Source organism: Phalangium opilio, unplaced genomic scaffold (assembly GCF_054372755.1).
Source record: "Phalangium opilio isolate 3A_F unplaced genomic scaffold, DU_Popi_V2 ptg000082l_1, whole genome shotgun sequence".
NCBI lineage: Eukaryota > Metazoa > Arthropoda > Arachnida > Opiliones > Phalangiidae > Phalangium > Phalangium opilio.
The window spans coordinates 4387009-4405824 of record NW_028324189.1 but is presented as its reverse complement, the minus strand read 5'-3'; the positions used below and the strand labels follow the sequence as shown (position 1 = coordinate 4405824).

Genomic DNA, 18816 nt, shown 5'->3' with positions numbered 1-18816 from the left:
AACATAACGTTAATTCTGTTTTCAAAGGCCTCTCTCTCACACACTCACTATGGCAACATTTTTGGAACAGTTTCAAGAGAGAACTCTATAGTCGAGATATATTGGTGTATGAAGGAATTTCGTTTCATTGCGATAATATAATCTGAGTTGTTTCACGCGCGTGTTGGTACTTTAGAATTTTAGAAGTTTGTCAAAAGATAGGAATTTATTTTAAAACGAATCTTGTTTTAATTCTAAGTGTGAATTTTGGGTGTAGTTCGGAAGGCGAAAACAATTTAGTATTTCACAGGTTTCCAAATACCAAATAAACCTTGTGTCTATTCAGAGGTTCCAAAAGGACTAAGGAGTCTTAACTGCCATATTTGGAACAGGTTTCGTCGTACCTTGCTGGAACTGTTCAGTAACTTGGGTTATCACCACATAACCCTATCGTTTACTCCTACCCCAAGTACAGTTCAAAACCGTAGGATCATTCAAAATTCAATTTCACCTAGCTGCTGCCACACAATCCATGCTCACGAACCGAAAGAGTGTAACTTCTCCAGGAATCCGCTGGAGAGCGCTTTCATCCAAGCTCCGCTAGGAAGGAATCGAGCTAGTTTTTCCATGGTAGAATCGAGAGCACAGCGGGCTAGCTTCAATTTCGATCCCCGTTAGGGCCTTTCGAGCAAACATCTGCCAGCAGGGACCTTGCCAGTCGTGGGGGCGGCTTCGAACGAATCGGAGCTCACTCGCGAACGCGCTGGTGGTGCTCCCTTTCCATAAATTGTCGCGACGGCCCTGTGCATTCGCCTTTTTTCTTCCTAAAGCGAATTCAGTGACGCCAAAAGTTTTACATTTTTTATCGGGACTTCGAGAAGGAAGGTCTCTCTTTCCAAAAAAAAAAGAGGAATTTTTTCTAGGTTTTTATCATAAGCTAGAATATTTCGCTGATAGCTAAGTCCCCATGGATCTTTTCAACTCAAAACGGGTGATGGTGAACGGGCCACGGTTACCGGTGTCTTTGAAAACGAAACTTGACAGAGAGAGGCCTCAACCGTACCCCAAAGTGACCCTGGTATTCGAATCTTTAGAAAATAGGGTGCTCCCTTAATATACTTAAAAAAATGCGTTGCGAGTGACTTCCGTGAATTACATTTCCATTTCTCCTGTTTATTTCGTCTCGCGGTCAATCAAGTCAAGGATAATTTAAAATCATGGCTGATCCACGAATAATCATCGAAGGTTGCTTAAAATATCGCGATTATAGAAAGGTAAATTTTATCTCCCGAATGCGATGGTTTCGTTAAATTCAATGGAGGATTCATATTCCTCTCAAAACAGCAGCTAGAACGCTTATGTTCTTTTATTTTCAGTGGAAGTGCAGGTGGTGCGTTGTCAGCAAACTTTCACCAGTAGCAGGTGCGTTTCTATTCAATATTGTCTCTCGTTTTGTTAGTTATAAACTAATATTGTTTACGCGTCTATAACTATATAAGAGTTTATTCAGTTTGATTTTTAGCCTCATCGTATGATGTACATCTACGATGAGGCTCTTAGTTTGACCTACCCTGTTGTTGTAGTAGTAGTAGTAGTAGTAGTAGTAGGGGTGTCACAGTCCTGCCTTTGGCAGTATAAAATTTTTTGTTCGTCATTTTTTATTTGGAAAACTGTATTTACGCTTATTTCGAGTTAGCTTTGCAACCTCTAGTGTATTGATTTCGGACCTTTAGACGCTAAGTTAGCTAACTAGTCTGGATTCGAAATTGTTCAATGGCTTAAAGGCATTCAGTTTAATGAACGGATTTGCCTAGCGCATTTCCGGAAAGTCGATGATTCAAATCAGTTGGGATTTGACTATATTTGACAGGTTAGCTTATCTATTCAAATGGATTTTAATCTCTATTCGTGTAATCCATAAATGTATAGTAAATTCAAATCGACATACCTATTATTATCTATAATATTTGTTAATTAGTATATTCTAATTTACAATGGTAGTATCGTTGACATACCTTTGAAAGTTATAGCAATATATCACCGGTGTTTTTTGAAACAGAAAATATACGTTAATTAACAGTTGTTTTCAGTGTATGATTGGTAAAACATTGTTAATACAATTTATAAAACGTTTGTTAAATAATTATATACAATGCACGTATAGTAGAAGTTAAATATACTTTATAGCATTCGGTCAATATATACGTTTGATAAAAATCAAAAGGCTTTGCGTGGTTATTAGGCAAACACTCAGAAATAATTAAAAATATATTGAATAACAACGGTGCATGCATGTATGGATTCAATCGTGTAATAGTATAGATTTTAATAAAACACCGCGAACCCTAGCTGCTTCGTATAACGATTTGTTTTTCCTGTAACACGTACCACTCCTTTCATTATGTTCCATTCCATTTCATTTATATGGGGAATAACAGAAAAGGGGGTTACGAAACTTAAAATGACTAACTTCAACCCCTTACGTAATGGATTTTCCATAACAACTAATCCTAGAACTTATAATAAACAATACAAAACAAAACAACTTTGCAAAATATTCTTAAATATAAAAATAAATATATCCAGTGCATGTATGTATGTACCAAATGAAATTCACTGTTTTTTTTTCAAATTAAATTATGTCTTTCAATCTAACCCCTCTTTAATTTGATTAAATAGATAACTGGGTAATAAACGAAGAAAATATTTCAATTTTCTCTCTTTCTCTCTCTGTGAGATAAAACATATGTTAAAAAGAAGCCTGGCATAGATAGAAGTAGCTCGTATGGGATTGAACCCAAAGAAAAGGAAAAATAAAATGAGAAAGATAGGAGATGGATCTGTCGTAAAAAAAACTTTTCTTCCATTCTTGGCTTTTCTTTCTCCAGTTTTTCTTCTTCTTCTTTTTGTAATCTTGCAAGAACTAATTCCTCTTTCGCTACTTTTATATAACCAAGAAACCCGCCTTCTTTTCTGTTGACTTATTTTCATTTCCCAAAAAAGAAAAAAAAAGATGACTTTTCTTTCAGTTTTTTTTTAAAAATTAAATAAGTTTTCAAAAAAGAAGTCTCCAGAACAAAAAGGGAGGAAGAGCTAGGGCAATCTAGAGAAATTTTATTATTTTTCAATGAAAGGGTTAAAGAAATTATTTTTACTTCAGAATAGCAAGCTTAATTTAGGCCAACTTTATCGTCTAATTTTTTTAAACTTTAACTTGGGTCAAGTACCGAAAACCGGGGGTCAAAAGAGTGTGATATGAGTAGACCATTTTTGAAGTTAAAGTCCATTCCCATTAGATTTTTTTTATATTATTCTCTCTGGAAGATTAGCTTGGCTGTATAAACTCGTTATGACGTAAACGCACGCCACGCGTCGCTTCAATATAGGCGTTCCCCTTCAACTAAGGTCCCTTCATTGCAAACCTTCACGGAATATAGTAAGGGTAAAATGCTATAAATACGAAAAGGTACAAATATAATTGTCGCTACGTGGACTAGACTTCTAGCCTTTTGGGCTTTACAGGGGCGTTTTAAGCGCTATCGAACTGTCCACTGGCGTTTTTTTTATATTATTGGACTATACTTTTACGCACAGAAGGGAAGAATATGATCTTCCGAGAAGCTATTCCATGAAATATTTACTAGTTAAAGGATCGTTTCGAATTTAGAAACCTGTCATACATAAGCTCCATTTTATGAAAATTTAATGAATCTTGTTCAAGATTATACAACACAACACTCTAAGGAAGTCTAAGCTTTTCTCGTAAAGTTCAAGTTTGCTCAAATGTAAAATTTTAATATTTAAACTTGGCGGCTTAAGATTTACGTTAATGTATTTTCATTTAAAAGTATACTTAGTAGTTAAACATACTAAGTTTATCTTTCATAACACAAGCGTGTAATGTCTATTTACCCTTTAAATATGCGCTAAATTAGAAGACCTATGTAAAGTACAAAACAATTCTTGAAATATTATTATATTTCATAATTTAAAGTGCAAAATAATTCTTGAAATATTATTATATTTCATGATTTAATTTTTTATCTCTAAACCTTTATCAGTAACCAAATTTAAGAGTGTTTTAGTGATATATTTCCACCATTATGATCGTACCGTTACCGTATTATGCCGTGATTTTCCTGTAAATAATCAATGGTATCGAGTGGACCCCCTATGGTGGATATATTTCTTAAGATTAGTGGTTATTCAACCAACCACTTTTGCTTTTTTTTATCAGGGTCATTGTAAACTCCCGGTGAGGCATTGAATGGGTATCGATCGCTACTTGGAATTATCGACTTCTAATAAATCGTTGCTAAAGTATTTGTATAATCCCGCTGTTTATCGAGAAAATGGTTTAGGAAACTGAAGGGCTTAATTATGCATTCTGTGCCTATACGCTTTTCGGGACCCCTATTGGCACTGTACTGGCCAGAACCAAGTTGGTCCCGAATGCCCGCTGCTCTCTCGATGTCCGAGATACTTCTCTGAAATCGATAACTCTTAGGCCTAGCTTCGTCCCCTCTAAAACCTTTCGCATTTACCCATAGACAACCCATGTTTGCAAAAGCCTTAAAAACTTCTAGAAAATTTTGCTCCGTTTCCTGTATACACGGATTGAATTTTAAACTTCAAGTTCCAGTATTGCATTAAGTCTTTGTGACACAATTCAAAATAAACTAGTTAGTATTTACAATTGAACAGAAGTGTTCCTAGATAATTTTACTCGTTCAAAATTATCGTTAGTACTAAAACATTTAGACATCCTGGTTCAACCCCGACCGATTTTGTGGCAGTTAAGAAGGCACGATGCACTTTACCAAAACTAAAAAAAAACTCCTGGGCATATGCAGACATATAGCTTTAATCTACGTAAAAACCCACTGATGAAAAAAAAAATATAGCAAGGGGGTAAGGAAAGCAATTTCCACTGAATCTTTAAAGAGGTCATCTGTTGTTTTTTTCTTTCTTTTACATCACCGTGAAAATGCGCTCTTTTTAGCCCGTAAAATTAATGCATTTTACATTTACTTTCTCGATCACACTACATTGAATTCGCAAAAAGCACGGATCCAACTAAGACTACGTGCCTATATGTTTGGAAAAGAGAAGCTATATGGGTGTACCGATTTTTTTTCTCTCTCTCTTTTGCTCCTTGTATGTGCCTTCTATATCTTTGCCGACCAAATGCAAAAGTATCTCGAAGCATCGATCCGAACTCTGTTCTTTCTCAGCACGACCCACTGAAAGAACGCATAGACACGGGACTAGCTAGGGGAGATTCCCAACTCTATATATATATTGGGATATACTTTAGTCAAGACCGTGTAGAATTTGAAGTAGAACTACTGCTTTGAAATGCGTCTATTTTAGACGAAATGAAAACAAAGGGGTATTTATATGAAATATATAAGTCGTGAATTTTTGCAGAGTGTTAGAGAATAACCCCTCTTAAAACTACGCTAAATTGGCTATAGAGTTAAATTAAGGACACTGTTCATCCAAAAGAATAAGGTGCAATCGCGTTCCAAGTCGTAGCATGTGTCGAATAATGATCTTGAAGTTTGGCCCTCACAGAATTCAAAGCAACAAAGTGAAACCATTGTAATAGCCACTTGCCCAACCTATTTTCATCTATAAAACACCATTCCATATTTTTACACTCCATAAGGTATATATTACTCTGTCAGGAGTGAAAAAAAGCGGGAAAAGCTCCGTTCTAAAATGGAATTCGCAAAGCTGGTGGTTTTTCACCGCGATACCTTTAGAGTTTCGATACACTTATATTAAGACGAGAGGGTCCTGCACATTTTTATTTCGTGGTGTCCTAAAAACGCCCTGATAACCACACTATAGTCCTCACGTACGAGTACGGAAGCTGCCAGTAAAAAATATGGGTCTTTTCAACTAGTATTTCGAACTAGTTTTGTCAAAGATGGTTCTCCGTCGAAAAAAAAGCAAAAATGTCTTTGAAAAAATTCCAAAAAAAAACTTGCGGCTGACTGCTGGTTTGATAGGATAGCCTGACACAGTCTCGCTTCAATAACGAAAAAGTGGCTGGACCAAATAGGAAAAAAAATATCCTATAGGAATAACAAGCTTCAGTATTACGAACTTAAGTTTTTCAATGTAAGATTGTACCAAACATAACCCATCATCGTAAGGTTTCCTTTAAGCTCTCATGAACCCCAAGCGAAGCACTGGTAAACCCTCATTCTGAAAATGTTTCATACACCAACGCCGAATCCCAGGTCTGACCAGCCAAGTCACCATCAGATTTCCCTAAACTGTATAGCCATTTACAAGTAGCGATACACCATACTGAGTCTCAAAGCGAAACGCAACGCAACCTTAGATATTATGAGCTTCCTATTGCAAAGGATATCACTTCTCCATGAAGGTTCTTGGCATTCTTAGTCTGTAAACACCTACAATATGATCTTACGTTACGTGTGTGTTCCAGAATACGTTGTTTTTTTTCAGGCATTTTCCGTATAAAGTATATATATGTCGGATTTTGATATAAACTTTACGAGGGAGTATTTTTTTCTCCTATATGGTCTTCCCGTCCGAAAAGTGTACGTGTTATGTGTTTGGATAGTCTTATAGAAGCTACAGCAGTTGTTCCCTTAAAAGGTTTTCGTAATCTACTCGAGGAACTTATATTTTTTTTTTTTGAAATTATCTTCCTAACAATCTTCAGCAAGCTAGTAATTTTCGCGTCACACGTCCGAAAGCGTTTTTCGCCTCGCAATGACGATAATATAACAGGGAACGAATTTACTCCTCATTTTGTGCAGAACTGCTTATAGATGGATCCCTTTATGTCGACGGCAACCATATAAACCTTGCGAAATTTTTTAGGGATAATAACGATTCCAATTACAGTTTAAGCAAGTACCATACCATCGTTTTTTATCATGTTTTCAATTATGGATGAGGCGTAGCACATGGGAAACCTTTTTTAAAAGCGAGAATGCAATTTTATGTAATATAGTTTCTCATCCAGAGTCATATCCTCTCTTTTAACTAAAACGGATGGATTAAATTAGAAAACAAAGAACATATCTAATCCTTTCTCACTAACTTAAATGAATTTAATTTATGGCTTTGTCATGTGTTCGTGGGATAGGGTGTTTCATTGTAATATTTGTAAGGGTATTCATTGAAAAAATAACCCTGTGTTCTGAAGCACATCTCTACACAGCTACAAATAAAATTTCTTCTTCAAAGTATACGTAAAATGGCGCGGCTCAAGTCATGTAAAACTAATGTCATTCGCCCCAACCATCTATATACTGAAGAAAAAAATTACTATTAAATAACAAGGCAGCGTTTAAGCAAGCTGTAATAAGCATTTATCATAATTGCGCGTAATATACTGGTATAGGCCTACTACTACTACCGAATATACGTAGGCAGTAAATCTAAGTAATCACTGCGTGCTCTAGCTGGCTATTAGACTCTCACATCCTGCGTGTTTTAACTAAACTCAAAAGCAGGCATCTCCTAATGCGAATTCGTGAAAAAAAAGGCCAAGAGATTGAGGTGGTCAAAATATAATTAAACATTAGAAATTTACCGTGAAATATTAAAATATAGGACGAAGTCGTAAATACGGTGATTATGTCTACAAAAAAAATTGAGAAGAAAAAAATCATAGACGATTTATCGCGTAAGACACTGTGGCAGGGTGTCCCTTAAGGGAATTACATTAGATAGTTGTGGATATATATGAATCTCTGAGACGGGTAGGGGGTTCTAAATATGGAAAGGAAGCTGATGGGGAACTTAGAAGGGAGCACGTTCTCGCGGCCCACTTGTTCCAATCGTCGTGTCTAACTAAAGGGATCTTGTTTCAATTTTTGGCCATGGAATATCTTTCCATTTCGTAATTTCTTTGGCTTGCCTTACTCCCTGAAAGAGAGTTAGTTTGTTGACGCATGCTCCGCGTCTTTACGCTTCTTTTAACTTTGGGAAGAAGCTGCCGACTTCTTGACAGGGCTTTTCCGGTCATTAGCTCTCTTTTCTGTCTCCTGCCAGGACATATCCTACTCTTCCCTCGGTGAAAGGCCTCCATTTCCTACAGTCGGTGGATTACCTCTTATGATACGACAAGAACACCCACTCTCACGACTTCAAAAACTTAAAATACTTCGAACGAAATTGAAAAAGCTAAAGTTACGTTGACAGAAAAAAATATTAGAATGTTACATTAAAAATCGTGTGCTTATTTCAAACAATTATCACAGCGTTAAAGGTTATTTGTGTTTTCATCTTAAATCGAATTACTCTGAAGTATAAAAAATGGGTCGGAAAATATAAACATTAGATTAGAAAAAGCGCTAAAATGCGCAAAAAATGAATGAGTTGGTTGGTTTTTCCCCATTAAATATCTTGAATGAATAACCTTGTCATAGTGTAATTGGATCGTATATGGAAATGATTCAATCAAGATTTCACTACCGCTCCTCCGCACTACCGAAACATTTCCTGATTTCGAGGAAGTCATCGGTGGCGCGCGAACGCGTGTCAAAATAGGCACCCTGTTTGATAACAAAAATAAAAAAGTGGCGATCAAATATCAAGAAAAACTCAGCATCTGGATTTCAAACGTTATAAGGGCCTCTATACGAACGGGACGAACGAATGGATGGTAGGAAGGGAAAAAGTCATCCTCGCCTCCCAGTTAATGTCAAAAACGTCGCCAAATCGAGTCACCCCATTTATAAGAATAATGAACAAGTAGCGGCCGGCGAAATAAAAACAATATTTGAAGGAAAAGTCGGGGTCACGCGGTATCTGGCAACGAGCTAATAAATATCTACCATGTTTACAATAACTGATCCAATATTCGTCCAGAAATAAAAGATATCCGTCTTTGAGAGATTAAGCCGCGTCGATAAATCACCCCGTTTTACTAGAGGACGAGAAAAGGGCGAGGAAACTTGGGCAAAGAAGAAAAAAAAATCTAATGCATTAGGAAGAAGGCCTCAACGAGCCCTAGGTCCTGGTAAAGTCGCGTAATCGCGCGCCATGACGTCTTATCATCGAGATTTTCTCGGATACAAGTACAGCCGCGAGAAAGGGTCCTCATCCTTAGCTTCCAAACCAACGTAACCACCGAGTTTCGTTGAGGAAAAAAGGGGTTTCGCGTCTTATGTTAGCCTTCTACTAATCAATCAGGAGCTACTCCCAAAGACGGCCGGGCTTCTAATCCATTTTCATTCCCCGGCCATAGGCTTCGACTCGGGATATAGCCTTTGCCTTCCCTTTTTTTCTCCTAAAGGTTGTCTCTCCTTGATGGCATTTCTTCGGCAGCCTGGGCAAAAATCTTTTCCTTCTTATACGAAAAAAAGCCGGTACCTCTACCCACCCCCTTCGCGGAATAAGAGTGAGAGGAATGTCAGCCAAGTTCGGACTCTGGTAGCTATGGACTGGGCAAGGGCTCGCAAATGTTATGTCTCGAGCCTATACGCTGACATTCCTATTGGTAAGGGTCGAAATAACAGAGGCCTTTGCTCTTTAATCGGAATACAATGATTAAGAATGAAGCTCGGATTAAGCATTAAGGGTCATTTCAACTTCATTCTTTGGCGTTAGTATGAAACAGATCATTAGTTCGACCAGCATGCATGAACTTATGCCCAACTCACCAAAGAATGGGTTATGATATTAAAAGTGATTGGGGTTTAAGTTATAATCTAAAACTCTATACGGATTCTTGAAACTAAACATATTGGTCCATTCGAACGTTGCTGTACGTCTGGAAAAGGAATGATACCGAAAGAAAAAAAAAAGGTTCTTTGCCGGGTAAGATACGGAGGATATATTCGTATAGGAGAGTGTAGAGAAAATGGTACTCGATGGCTTTTGGTGGCGTTTTGATCATCGCCGGGTGGTCTAGGGAGTCCTTGATTCACGTCCGTATACCGCCCCGCATTCCGCCGTAACATTCCCAGAGTGGCAGCCACGACGTAGTTGTTGACGACCAGCCGGAGTAGAGAGAGCCCCAGCAAAGTTAAGGCGAAAGGAAAGACGGGTGGGCCGTATTGGGGGAGAAAGTAAGGGCCATTTCCGACAACAAAGACGTCTTCTTTTGTCTGAAAGGCGCGCGGGAAGGCCCAAGCTGCACCCCGCGCCAACCAAAAGGATCCCGGAATAGACTTCCCCAGACGAGAACTTCTGTGCTTATATAATGGGGACGTTATAGAATCCGGGCAACTATAGCTTACACCATAGTACCAAGCTAGCTTATGACTTATCGCGGTGAGGCCATCCACCAAAAACCGGAAAGACAAACGGGGAACGAGTTTTTAAGGCACCCTTTCCCTGCTGATATATATATATATAACACCTCTTCTTTGCAAAAGTCAAGAAGGTGGTTTTAGGTTTAGGCGGGTTACGAAACTTATTATTCCATAAACTTGAATGCCGGATTTTCCAAGTGACTCGAAGTTTTTCAAAGTCAAAAGGATGAAAGTAGTTGAATTTATACGAGGCATGGGTATTGAGATGGAATTTGATACATCCCCCGGTTTGTTACTAAATATTCTCATAGGTAAACATGACGCGTATGGCTCAAAAGTGTCCTAATCTAAGAGTTACCAGTTGTTCAAGTGCTTCAATCCTAGCCAGCTCGGTTTTAGAATCATGACAATGGATTAATTGCAATAAGAATTCAACAGCGTATCTGAAAACAAAACAGTGGTTCTTTTCCAATATATTTTGCCATAAAGTTAGTAGGCCAAAGCGAAAGTTGAAATTTTTCAATAACACTTTCAGTTCTCGATACCTCTATACCTTAGGGTAAAAGTATCAGAAGAATTTATGGACGATCGGGATAGAAGCCCATTATGGTCGATCTAAAAGAGTGGTAGATCGATACTCGAGGGGAGACCGTAAACCTGTTTACCGAACAATAATAGATCGTTTGAATGAAATCTGTCGTTCTTTATTCGGCCTCTAAGCTAAACGATATAGGAAAAGGCGCTACTTGGAAAGACAGACATTGCCTACTTAGAATGGGCATCGTCGCGTACCAGCGTTCTACTGTAAACACAAAGGATATGGTATAGGGAGAAACGCGGCACTATAAAAGGCGGACATGCTACATTACTTCACTCGCCATCAATCTCGACTCAATTTTGTGCCCGATTAGATACGCGCTCGCTTTTGTTCCCGAGATTGTTTCGCGCCAAAACGCCACTCTCGGAAATTCAATCGAGTCTCTTTCCTAAAGCTTAGCACCAGCGAATGTGGCGCATCGATTTGTCCGAGGCACGAATTTGTACGACCAGGAAAGGATAGAGCCAGTTCCGTCAATGAGGAAGCCAGCAGGCTTCCCTCTTCCCCATTTGCATATCTTCCGATAGCTTTCCAATTTCCCTTTTCCCGTTTTTCGATATTTTCATTCGGAAATGGAAATTGATCAGCTACTACAGATTCGGCTCCGTGCCGTACCTCCTGCAAAGTCCTACAACCCCGAGGGAAAAGCAAATGATCTAAATATTGACTACCTTCCAACGGAATCTCTATAAGTCCCTTTTCGCAATAATTTAAGGGATTAGAACTAAATTTATGTTATTGTAATTTAAACGGGATGAAAGGCCCTAAATTTGGATGGGTTCATTGGATGTCTACAAAGGCGTCATAAATGGGCTTGATTGCTACTTATCACTTAGTTAGCGAGACAGAAAAAGTAAGGATGTAAGAACCAATGAGGCTCTAAAAATGGGCGAAATATGCCACGTGATACATTTTCATCCGCAAAACTCCGTGCTTATACAGGACCAAAAATTGAACGAATCCAAGCTCAAGTTGGATACCACGAGATTGCCGCCGCAAAGTTTTGTAAGCAAGTTTTTCTACAGAAGGAAAAACATCATTATAGCAAAGGATGTGTTTAGAGCCTTCTACAACATGGAGAGTTGCGGTAGAGGTTGATTATTCAAGGAGCATCAATCTGAGGAAGGGGCGATATGCCTGTTGAAAGTTTATATACATAGAAAAGTAGCCCCTGCAGGCTCTAAAAAGCGGCTAAAACTTATTCTATAGGCAATACCATGCTGAGAAATGCAGAATCCTCGAGCAACTAGTGTGACCCTCGGTTGGTACGCGACGGATTAACTTGCCAGCGTTATTTATAGCTATATACTAAACGAGCTTTTCTTCGCGTTTTCCGGTGGCAAAAATGAAATATTGTTTTCAACGTATCGTGTTGTCTCTCGGGTAATACGGTCTAGATGGAAAAGCTGTCAAGTCCAGTTTTCGTTTTGAATAAGAGCTTGGGCTAATATCAGAAACACGTAAAGCCTAGCCAGTAATTCACTTTTGATTTGACACCGATATTTCCGGACTAAAGGAGAAACAAGCTCCAAAAGCTGTGATTCGGTCACTCTGCCAAGGCTTACGAAAAACAACGTACGTTTAAGCTAAATTTTCTCACTAATTAAAAAAGACATAAGTCAGAGGTGTTCCTGTACCTATTCTGAATATAATTCAATAAAACACACGCAGTTGTACTAAGCTTTGAAAAATATGTTAGTGGAAGATATTTGTGTTCTTAAATTTATGTAAGCGAAATTAGAGGCTTTCGTAGGGAATGGTTTCCACAATTACAGCCCCAGTTTAGTTTAACCAAAGATAGGAAATACGATGATATAAGTCTTTTATGTTCATCTCAGAATGAGTTTAAATGAAAGAATAGCAAAGATTAAAATATTAAGTTCATAATTTTTCTTTATAAATGTAATCCTACCTAACCTTTCTATGTTATTGTGTTAGTGAGGAAATTTCTCGTGCATCTTTTCTATTATCTCATATATACATCTCGAAAGAAAGGCGTGCACGCGGTATGGCGTCACAACTTTAATCTAATTAAGAGAATGAGAGAGAAAATTCTTTAATGGGAGCGCCAAGCAAAAATTTATCTAGCGTGGATGACCTATTATAATTGCTTCGTTATAATTTTAATCGTGGAAGGCACCCCTAAGTTCCTAACTAAAAAATGAAGGTTTCTTTCCGTGTAAATAACTACTATAAAGGTGCATCTATCAGGCTCTAACCTTTCCCGGAATTGTTTCCAGTAATATAATGTATTGTATGTTTTCTTCGATAGCAATCTTCATTACTAAGGGTTCTATATTCGCATCGTTGCATATGTTAGCGAAAAATGAATACCTTGAAATTTATTTCAACGCCTCCTTGTTTTGTTTGTATCTTTTTATATCGCTTAGCATTATAAATTTTTATAAAGCTTTGCAGTTTGTAAATGCCTAAGCTTGTTAACTTTATCTAGATTATTAGATTTATTTTTAGAATGTGATTTAAATGCAAAACCCCATTGAATTCTTTATATTGTTAAACAAGCTATATTAGAATATTATTACGAGCCATACGCTATAAATATCTAAATTTGTAATTCAGGTCGCTATTATTTATATAATTTCAAAATAGGATCAAGAGATATTATGGAATTAACTCAAAATGCAACGAGGTCAAGGTCATATTTAAATAAGTTCTGTTATAACGTATAAAAGATTAAAAGTACACAAATTTTAACTATTCTAAAGCTCCATTATCAGTCGGCGGAAAATGAATACCCAAGTTTACGCAAACCGAAAAAATAATACATATTCTGTCCTACGAAACGAAAATTTCACTGATGAACTCCATTGCGCCATATTTGGTCTTGATTTTCCGCCAAGTGAGATTTAAACTTAAGTTAATATACGGTATCACCGCGTATCTTTTCAAAAATTACGCGAAGAAAAGGGTTGAAAATATTGAAAAACGCAAAATCCTTTGTTCAGTACCAGCTAGAAAATATTGAGTGAAGAGAGAAGGTGAGAGAGTTATAGCTTTGTTTGTAAGTATAAACCTGATGCGTGCCAGTCTTTGAACCGACAAAATCAATAAACTAGAACAAGGGCGTCAAAACGATGTACAAACTTTACAAGGCACATTCCTAGTTGTTGCGATTTACGTCGGATAAATACTTCTAGATGAAACTTCCAAGTTAATATTCAAAATGGCTTTACAAACAAGATTAAAGTTCTAAGCAGGAATTTCGCTAATTCATAATCAAATTATATAATATATATATATATATATATATATATACAGGGTGTTTCTGAAAAGTCCATCACAAATTAAGGGGCGTGTTTATGGGACCAAACTGAGCGGAAAGTACCAAAGAACATGGGGTGTACAACATTTTGTTACGGAGATATGGCCTTCCAAACATTCGCCCCTAAAACAAGGAAATATCCAAAAATGAGGAGTAACACTTAAGACCGACTAACCAGCTTGTTTAAAATTACTAGACAATTTCAATAGCCTTTAATCGAACAATTGTTTTCTACCTTTACTAATCAGAAGCGTATAAATGAGTAGAAGTATGCCTACGGTGGTAATGTAAAATTAATCCCAAGTGACATGATGTTTCAAGATCTTCCCAGCACCAAGTAAAATGGTTCTGATTGAAGGGACTTTTATTAGCACAGCGTAAACAACGTTATTTTCAGGAATTAGTCCAAATGTCCACGGGCGGCATTACAAAAACGAGGCAGTCTTTCGAATGATACTTGGATATGTTGGAAGATCCCTGGCTTGTTCCTGATGTCTCAAAACGTAACAAGCTACGCAAGTCTTCATCATCACGGACAACACTCTTGTACGTAAGGTATGACCTTGAGAAAACCTAAAAGATAGACATCTCCAATTAAGGGGCGTGTTGTTTGTTTCCAACAGAGTAAACTCGCCCAGAGAACAATTACAATGCAGAGCCAGGTTTCGGCGTTAATGGCCCACAAAGGTGGTCCCAAAAACAAGAACAAACTTTAATTTGTTTCGTTCAGTAAGTGTTTCATGTGTCATAGATAAAACGCCATGATTAATGCACGAAGAAAATGAATTTATTGACAAGTTTTAACATTTAATTGCAACTAGTTACAAAAATTGTTCAAAGTGTTCACCACCCGCGTTAAGGCACACATTAGCACGTCTTACAAATGATTCCCTTACACGTTGAAAAATGCCTGGAGTTTCGCGAATTGTTTGACAGCCGTGAATTATTCGTCGACGTAGCTCTTCAACATCGGGCACTTCAGTCTGATAAACTAAGTCTTTCAGGTGGCCCCAAAGAAAGAAATCACAAGGGTTCAGATCGGGTGATCGAGCAGGCCACTCCACAGGTCCACCTCGACCTAACCACCGCAAAGGGAAGGTCGCGTTAAGATAATTTCGGACCGCGATGCTGAAATGTGGTGGTGCACCATCGTGCATGAACCACATTCTGTTTACCAAACCTAAGGGTACGTCTTCGAGTAGTTCTGGTAAATCGTCCCGTAAGAACTACAAGTAAGCCACACCGTTTAACCTGGGCTCTAGGAAATATTTCCTAGAGCCCAAACAGAATGTGGTTCATGCACGATGGTGCACCACCACATTTCAGCATCGCGGTCCGAAAACTTGTCAATAAATACATTTTCTTTGTGCATTAATCATGGCGTTTTATCTATGACACATGAAATACTTACTGAACGAAACAAATTAAAGTTTGTTCTTTTGTTTGGGACCACCTTTGTGGGCCATTAACGCCGAAACGTGGCTCTGCATTGTAATTGTTCTCAGGGCGAGTTTACTCTGTTTGAAACAAACAACACGCCCCTTAATTGGAGATGGGTTTTTCAAATACATTCGAGATGTCTATCTTTTAGGTTTTCTCAAGGTCATACCTAACGTACAAGAGTGTTGTCCGTGATGATGAAGACTTGCGTAGCTTGTTACGTTTTGAGACATCAGGAACAAGCCAGGGATCTTCCAACATATCCAAGTATCATTCGAAAGACTGCCTCGTTTTTGTAATGCCGCCCGTGGACATTTGGACTAATTCCTGAAAATAACGTTGTTTACGCTGTGCTAATAAAAGTCCCTTCAATCAGAACCATTTTACTTGGTGCTGGGAAGATCTTGAAACATCATGTCACTTGGGATTAATTTTACATTACCACCGTAGGCATACTTCTACTCATTTATACGCTTCTGATTAGTAAAGGTAGAAATCAATTGTTCGATTAAAGGCTATTGAAATTGTCTAGTAATTTTAAACAAGCTGGTTAGTCGGTCTTAAGTGTTACTCCTCATTTTTGGATATTTCCTTGTTTTAGGGGCGAATGTTTGGAAGGCCATATCTCCGTAACAAAATGTTGTACACCCCATGTTCTTTGGTACTTTCCGCTCAGTTTGGTCCCATAAACACGCCCCTTAATTTGTGATGGACTTTTCAGAAACACCCTGTATATAAACAGAAAATTCCTTTGTTTGGTAAGGCCCTAAGTTCGGTGGTAATTTTACTAATAAGTTAATAAACGTTTTCGAAAATTCCCTGGCTAATTTGAAAGTAAACTACTAACTTCCGCTATGCCTCGGAAGATGCGGTGTAATGGATACGATGGAATTATTAGTGTGTATAATGGACGAAAGGCGAATTCGTTCTGAAGCAAAATCTCGTTATACAACACCAGCTATCGCCAACACAAACTTGATTTGTTTACAAACCGAAGACGTATAGACTGCAGCGTGGCACGAGCTGGTACCCTGTAGTGTTTAAAACGCATTTTCCATACATACATCCACACTCTATATCAACGGAGATCCGAATCCATTAGTGTTCTTTCTCTTTCGACAAACACCTTTAGGGACGCGCTGTCCTTGTTAGCCGCCTGGCATTAATGCCTATATAGTATATTTCGTATATACGACTAACAACACAGCTCGCTATATGCCTAAAGAAGGACGCTGTCGGTGTCGCCAAGAGGAAAAGGGTGCATTGTCCCCGCACGAACAGAATATTGAATGATTTCTGAAGTTTCGTAGCAAGCCGTAGAGTGCATGGGCTTTTCCTCACAAGTACAACGTGACTCCTTCCTTAAAACAAAGATTTACTCGTTTCACTCTATGCTAAACTTAAGAATTAAATTCTCAAGACACTAAACTATACTTTCGTGTTTAATGGATTTTAAGAATAGAGTTTCAAAGTTATCCTGTTTGTTGGATCCCTTAGATTTTTATTTAACCTATAACAAGATTACTAATGCTTTATTTTTAAATGGATAATTGTTAAAGAAAAAAAAAATAAAGTATTAGCCTAATCTCGTGTGAATTAGTTCAACTCTGGTTTTAAAGTTATGGTTATTAATTTTAAGGCACCCCTACAACGAAAAACTCAATATACAAAGTGCAAATGCGTCGCAACATGACACCGTCTAAAGACTAAAACTACTTTAATTCCACCACCCCATGGAATACTCCATTCAATCACATAAACACCACTGACTGAGAAGTGTAATTTACATCTTTCCATCGCGTAATTCTTATCAGATATCAACCACGGTGGCCTGATCTTAATGCACTCAGCGGGAAACTAAACAAAGACTATCTCATTGTGAAAACGTGCAATTCCGCTTAAATCCATTAACTTCGTTTCTCCTTCAAGTAATCTACACGAGAAAGAACTTTCAACTTAGTTTGGGTTCAAGTTCACAGTCAAATTCATAGAACAGTGTACAAAGTTATTAGTCTTTATAGATGATGACGTTTGATAAAGAAAAAAAGCTCGGTCAAGGATGTAAGCTTATACATTAACTAACCGATGACAGAAATAAAAACTCCGACGACGACTACGTATCTTGACTGACGCCTGAGTACATGTACGTACTTCGTCGTGTAACATATTTGGTTCTTTGCCAAACGCAATGCGCGTATGGGAAAAAGTATACGCGTCATAAAAAAAGCTAGTCGTTCCGACGTGACATCCAGGTGGCAACCGTCCATTGAGTTGTGCCAGAGAGCAGCTAGTCAATCGAGCGAAAATATAAAGCGCCGTTAACGCCCCCTTTGTCATTCATAATGACTAATAGAGATTCGTCGTTTTTTTGGATCCGATTTCTTCATCCGTTATATTTATATCTATATATACTTGATAGACGAGGGTGCGGGTCAAAGGTGTCCTACTAAAATACCCTTGCCAATCAATGTCTCGATAAAACGTTTAGGAACATATTAATTATGTTGAGGAGCAACCAAAATGATCCTATACTTTCAATATAAACGGCTTATTGAAATTGCTTACATAATTCTTCTCCGTTATCATAAGAAATGTTCCATAAGTTTGTCACTTGTAACTGAGAGCTTGTCATGAAGTGACGTAGGTCATAAATTCCCGTAAAGCGACGCCCGGTTAGGCGCTGTGAAAGGCTTAGCGTAGACTAAATAGGAAGATGGACTGCAAAACCGAGTGTAGTCAATTCTCGCGTCGTTCTTGAACTAGCTCTCAGTAAGCCTCAAAAATTATGAAGTACAGGAAATTTCATACTTATGAAACATACCTTATAAACTTATGCGGTTCTATAAAAACATCTGAGATTTATTTGGTTCAACTAAAGCCCGTTGAGGATTTCTAACTCCAAATATCTCGGCTTAGCTATATGGTATTCCGTTGTAATTTAAAAATAAGAAATTTCTAACTTTAGAAACGCAGTTAGAAATAGTTTTAAATTTATAAATTCTTTCAGTTGAATTTTTCGTGTTTCGTTTCTAAAACTGACGTATAAATTCCTCGGAATTTGCTTTCCCCCTTTTCTATTCGCACTGATGGGGGTTTCATTTCAAACATTACATTACAACCGTAATGCTATAACTAGAGTTTACATATTTAGAAAATATAAAATATACAAAATTCAAATATTTTAGTTAGTGCATAATTCCAACGGATCGTTGGAAATTTGGAAACAACCCTTCACCCATGAATCAACAAAGGTCGGAGTTTTTAAC

General features: G+C 37.7%; 1 protein-coding gene and 1 long non-coding RNA gene across 6 annotated transcripts in view; one reads left to right on the top strand and one right to left on the bottom strand.

The window, feature by feature from the left end:
- LOC149651049 (uncharacterized) overlaps nt 1-18816 on the top strand; it is a 95239-nt gene that overhangs the window by 58145 nt on the left and 18278 nt on the right. For 3 of the 5 annotated variants that reach the window (XM_089847817.1, XM_089847816.1, XM_089847818.1), the window contains exons 1-2: nt 609-1253; nt 1356-1401. The exons of 1 other annotated variant lie outside the window; for it this stretch is intronic. In XM_089847817.1, coding sequence (XP_089703943.1) covers nt 1197-1253; nt 1356-1401 — 103 coding nt within the window. In that variant the 5' untranslated portion in view covers nt 609-1196. Of the gene's footprint in view, nt 1-608; nt 1254-1355; nt 1402-18816 lie in introns of those variants that run through there. One more of the 5 variants, XM_089847812.1, reaches the window with a different exon arrangement.
- LOC149651050 (uncharacterized) lies at nt 14876-16292 on the bottom strand. The gene is made up of 3 exons (XR_016371043.1): nt 15720-16292; nt 15522-15627; nt 14876-15188 (listed from the first exon to the last, which is right to left on the bottom strand). It is a non-coding gene; the product is annotated as an uncharacterized LOC149651050 (long non-coding RNA).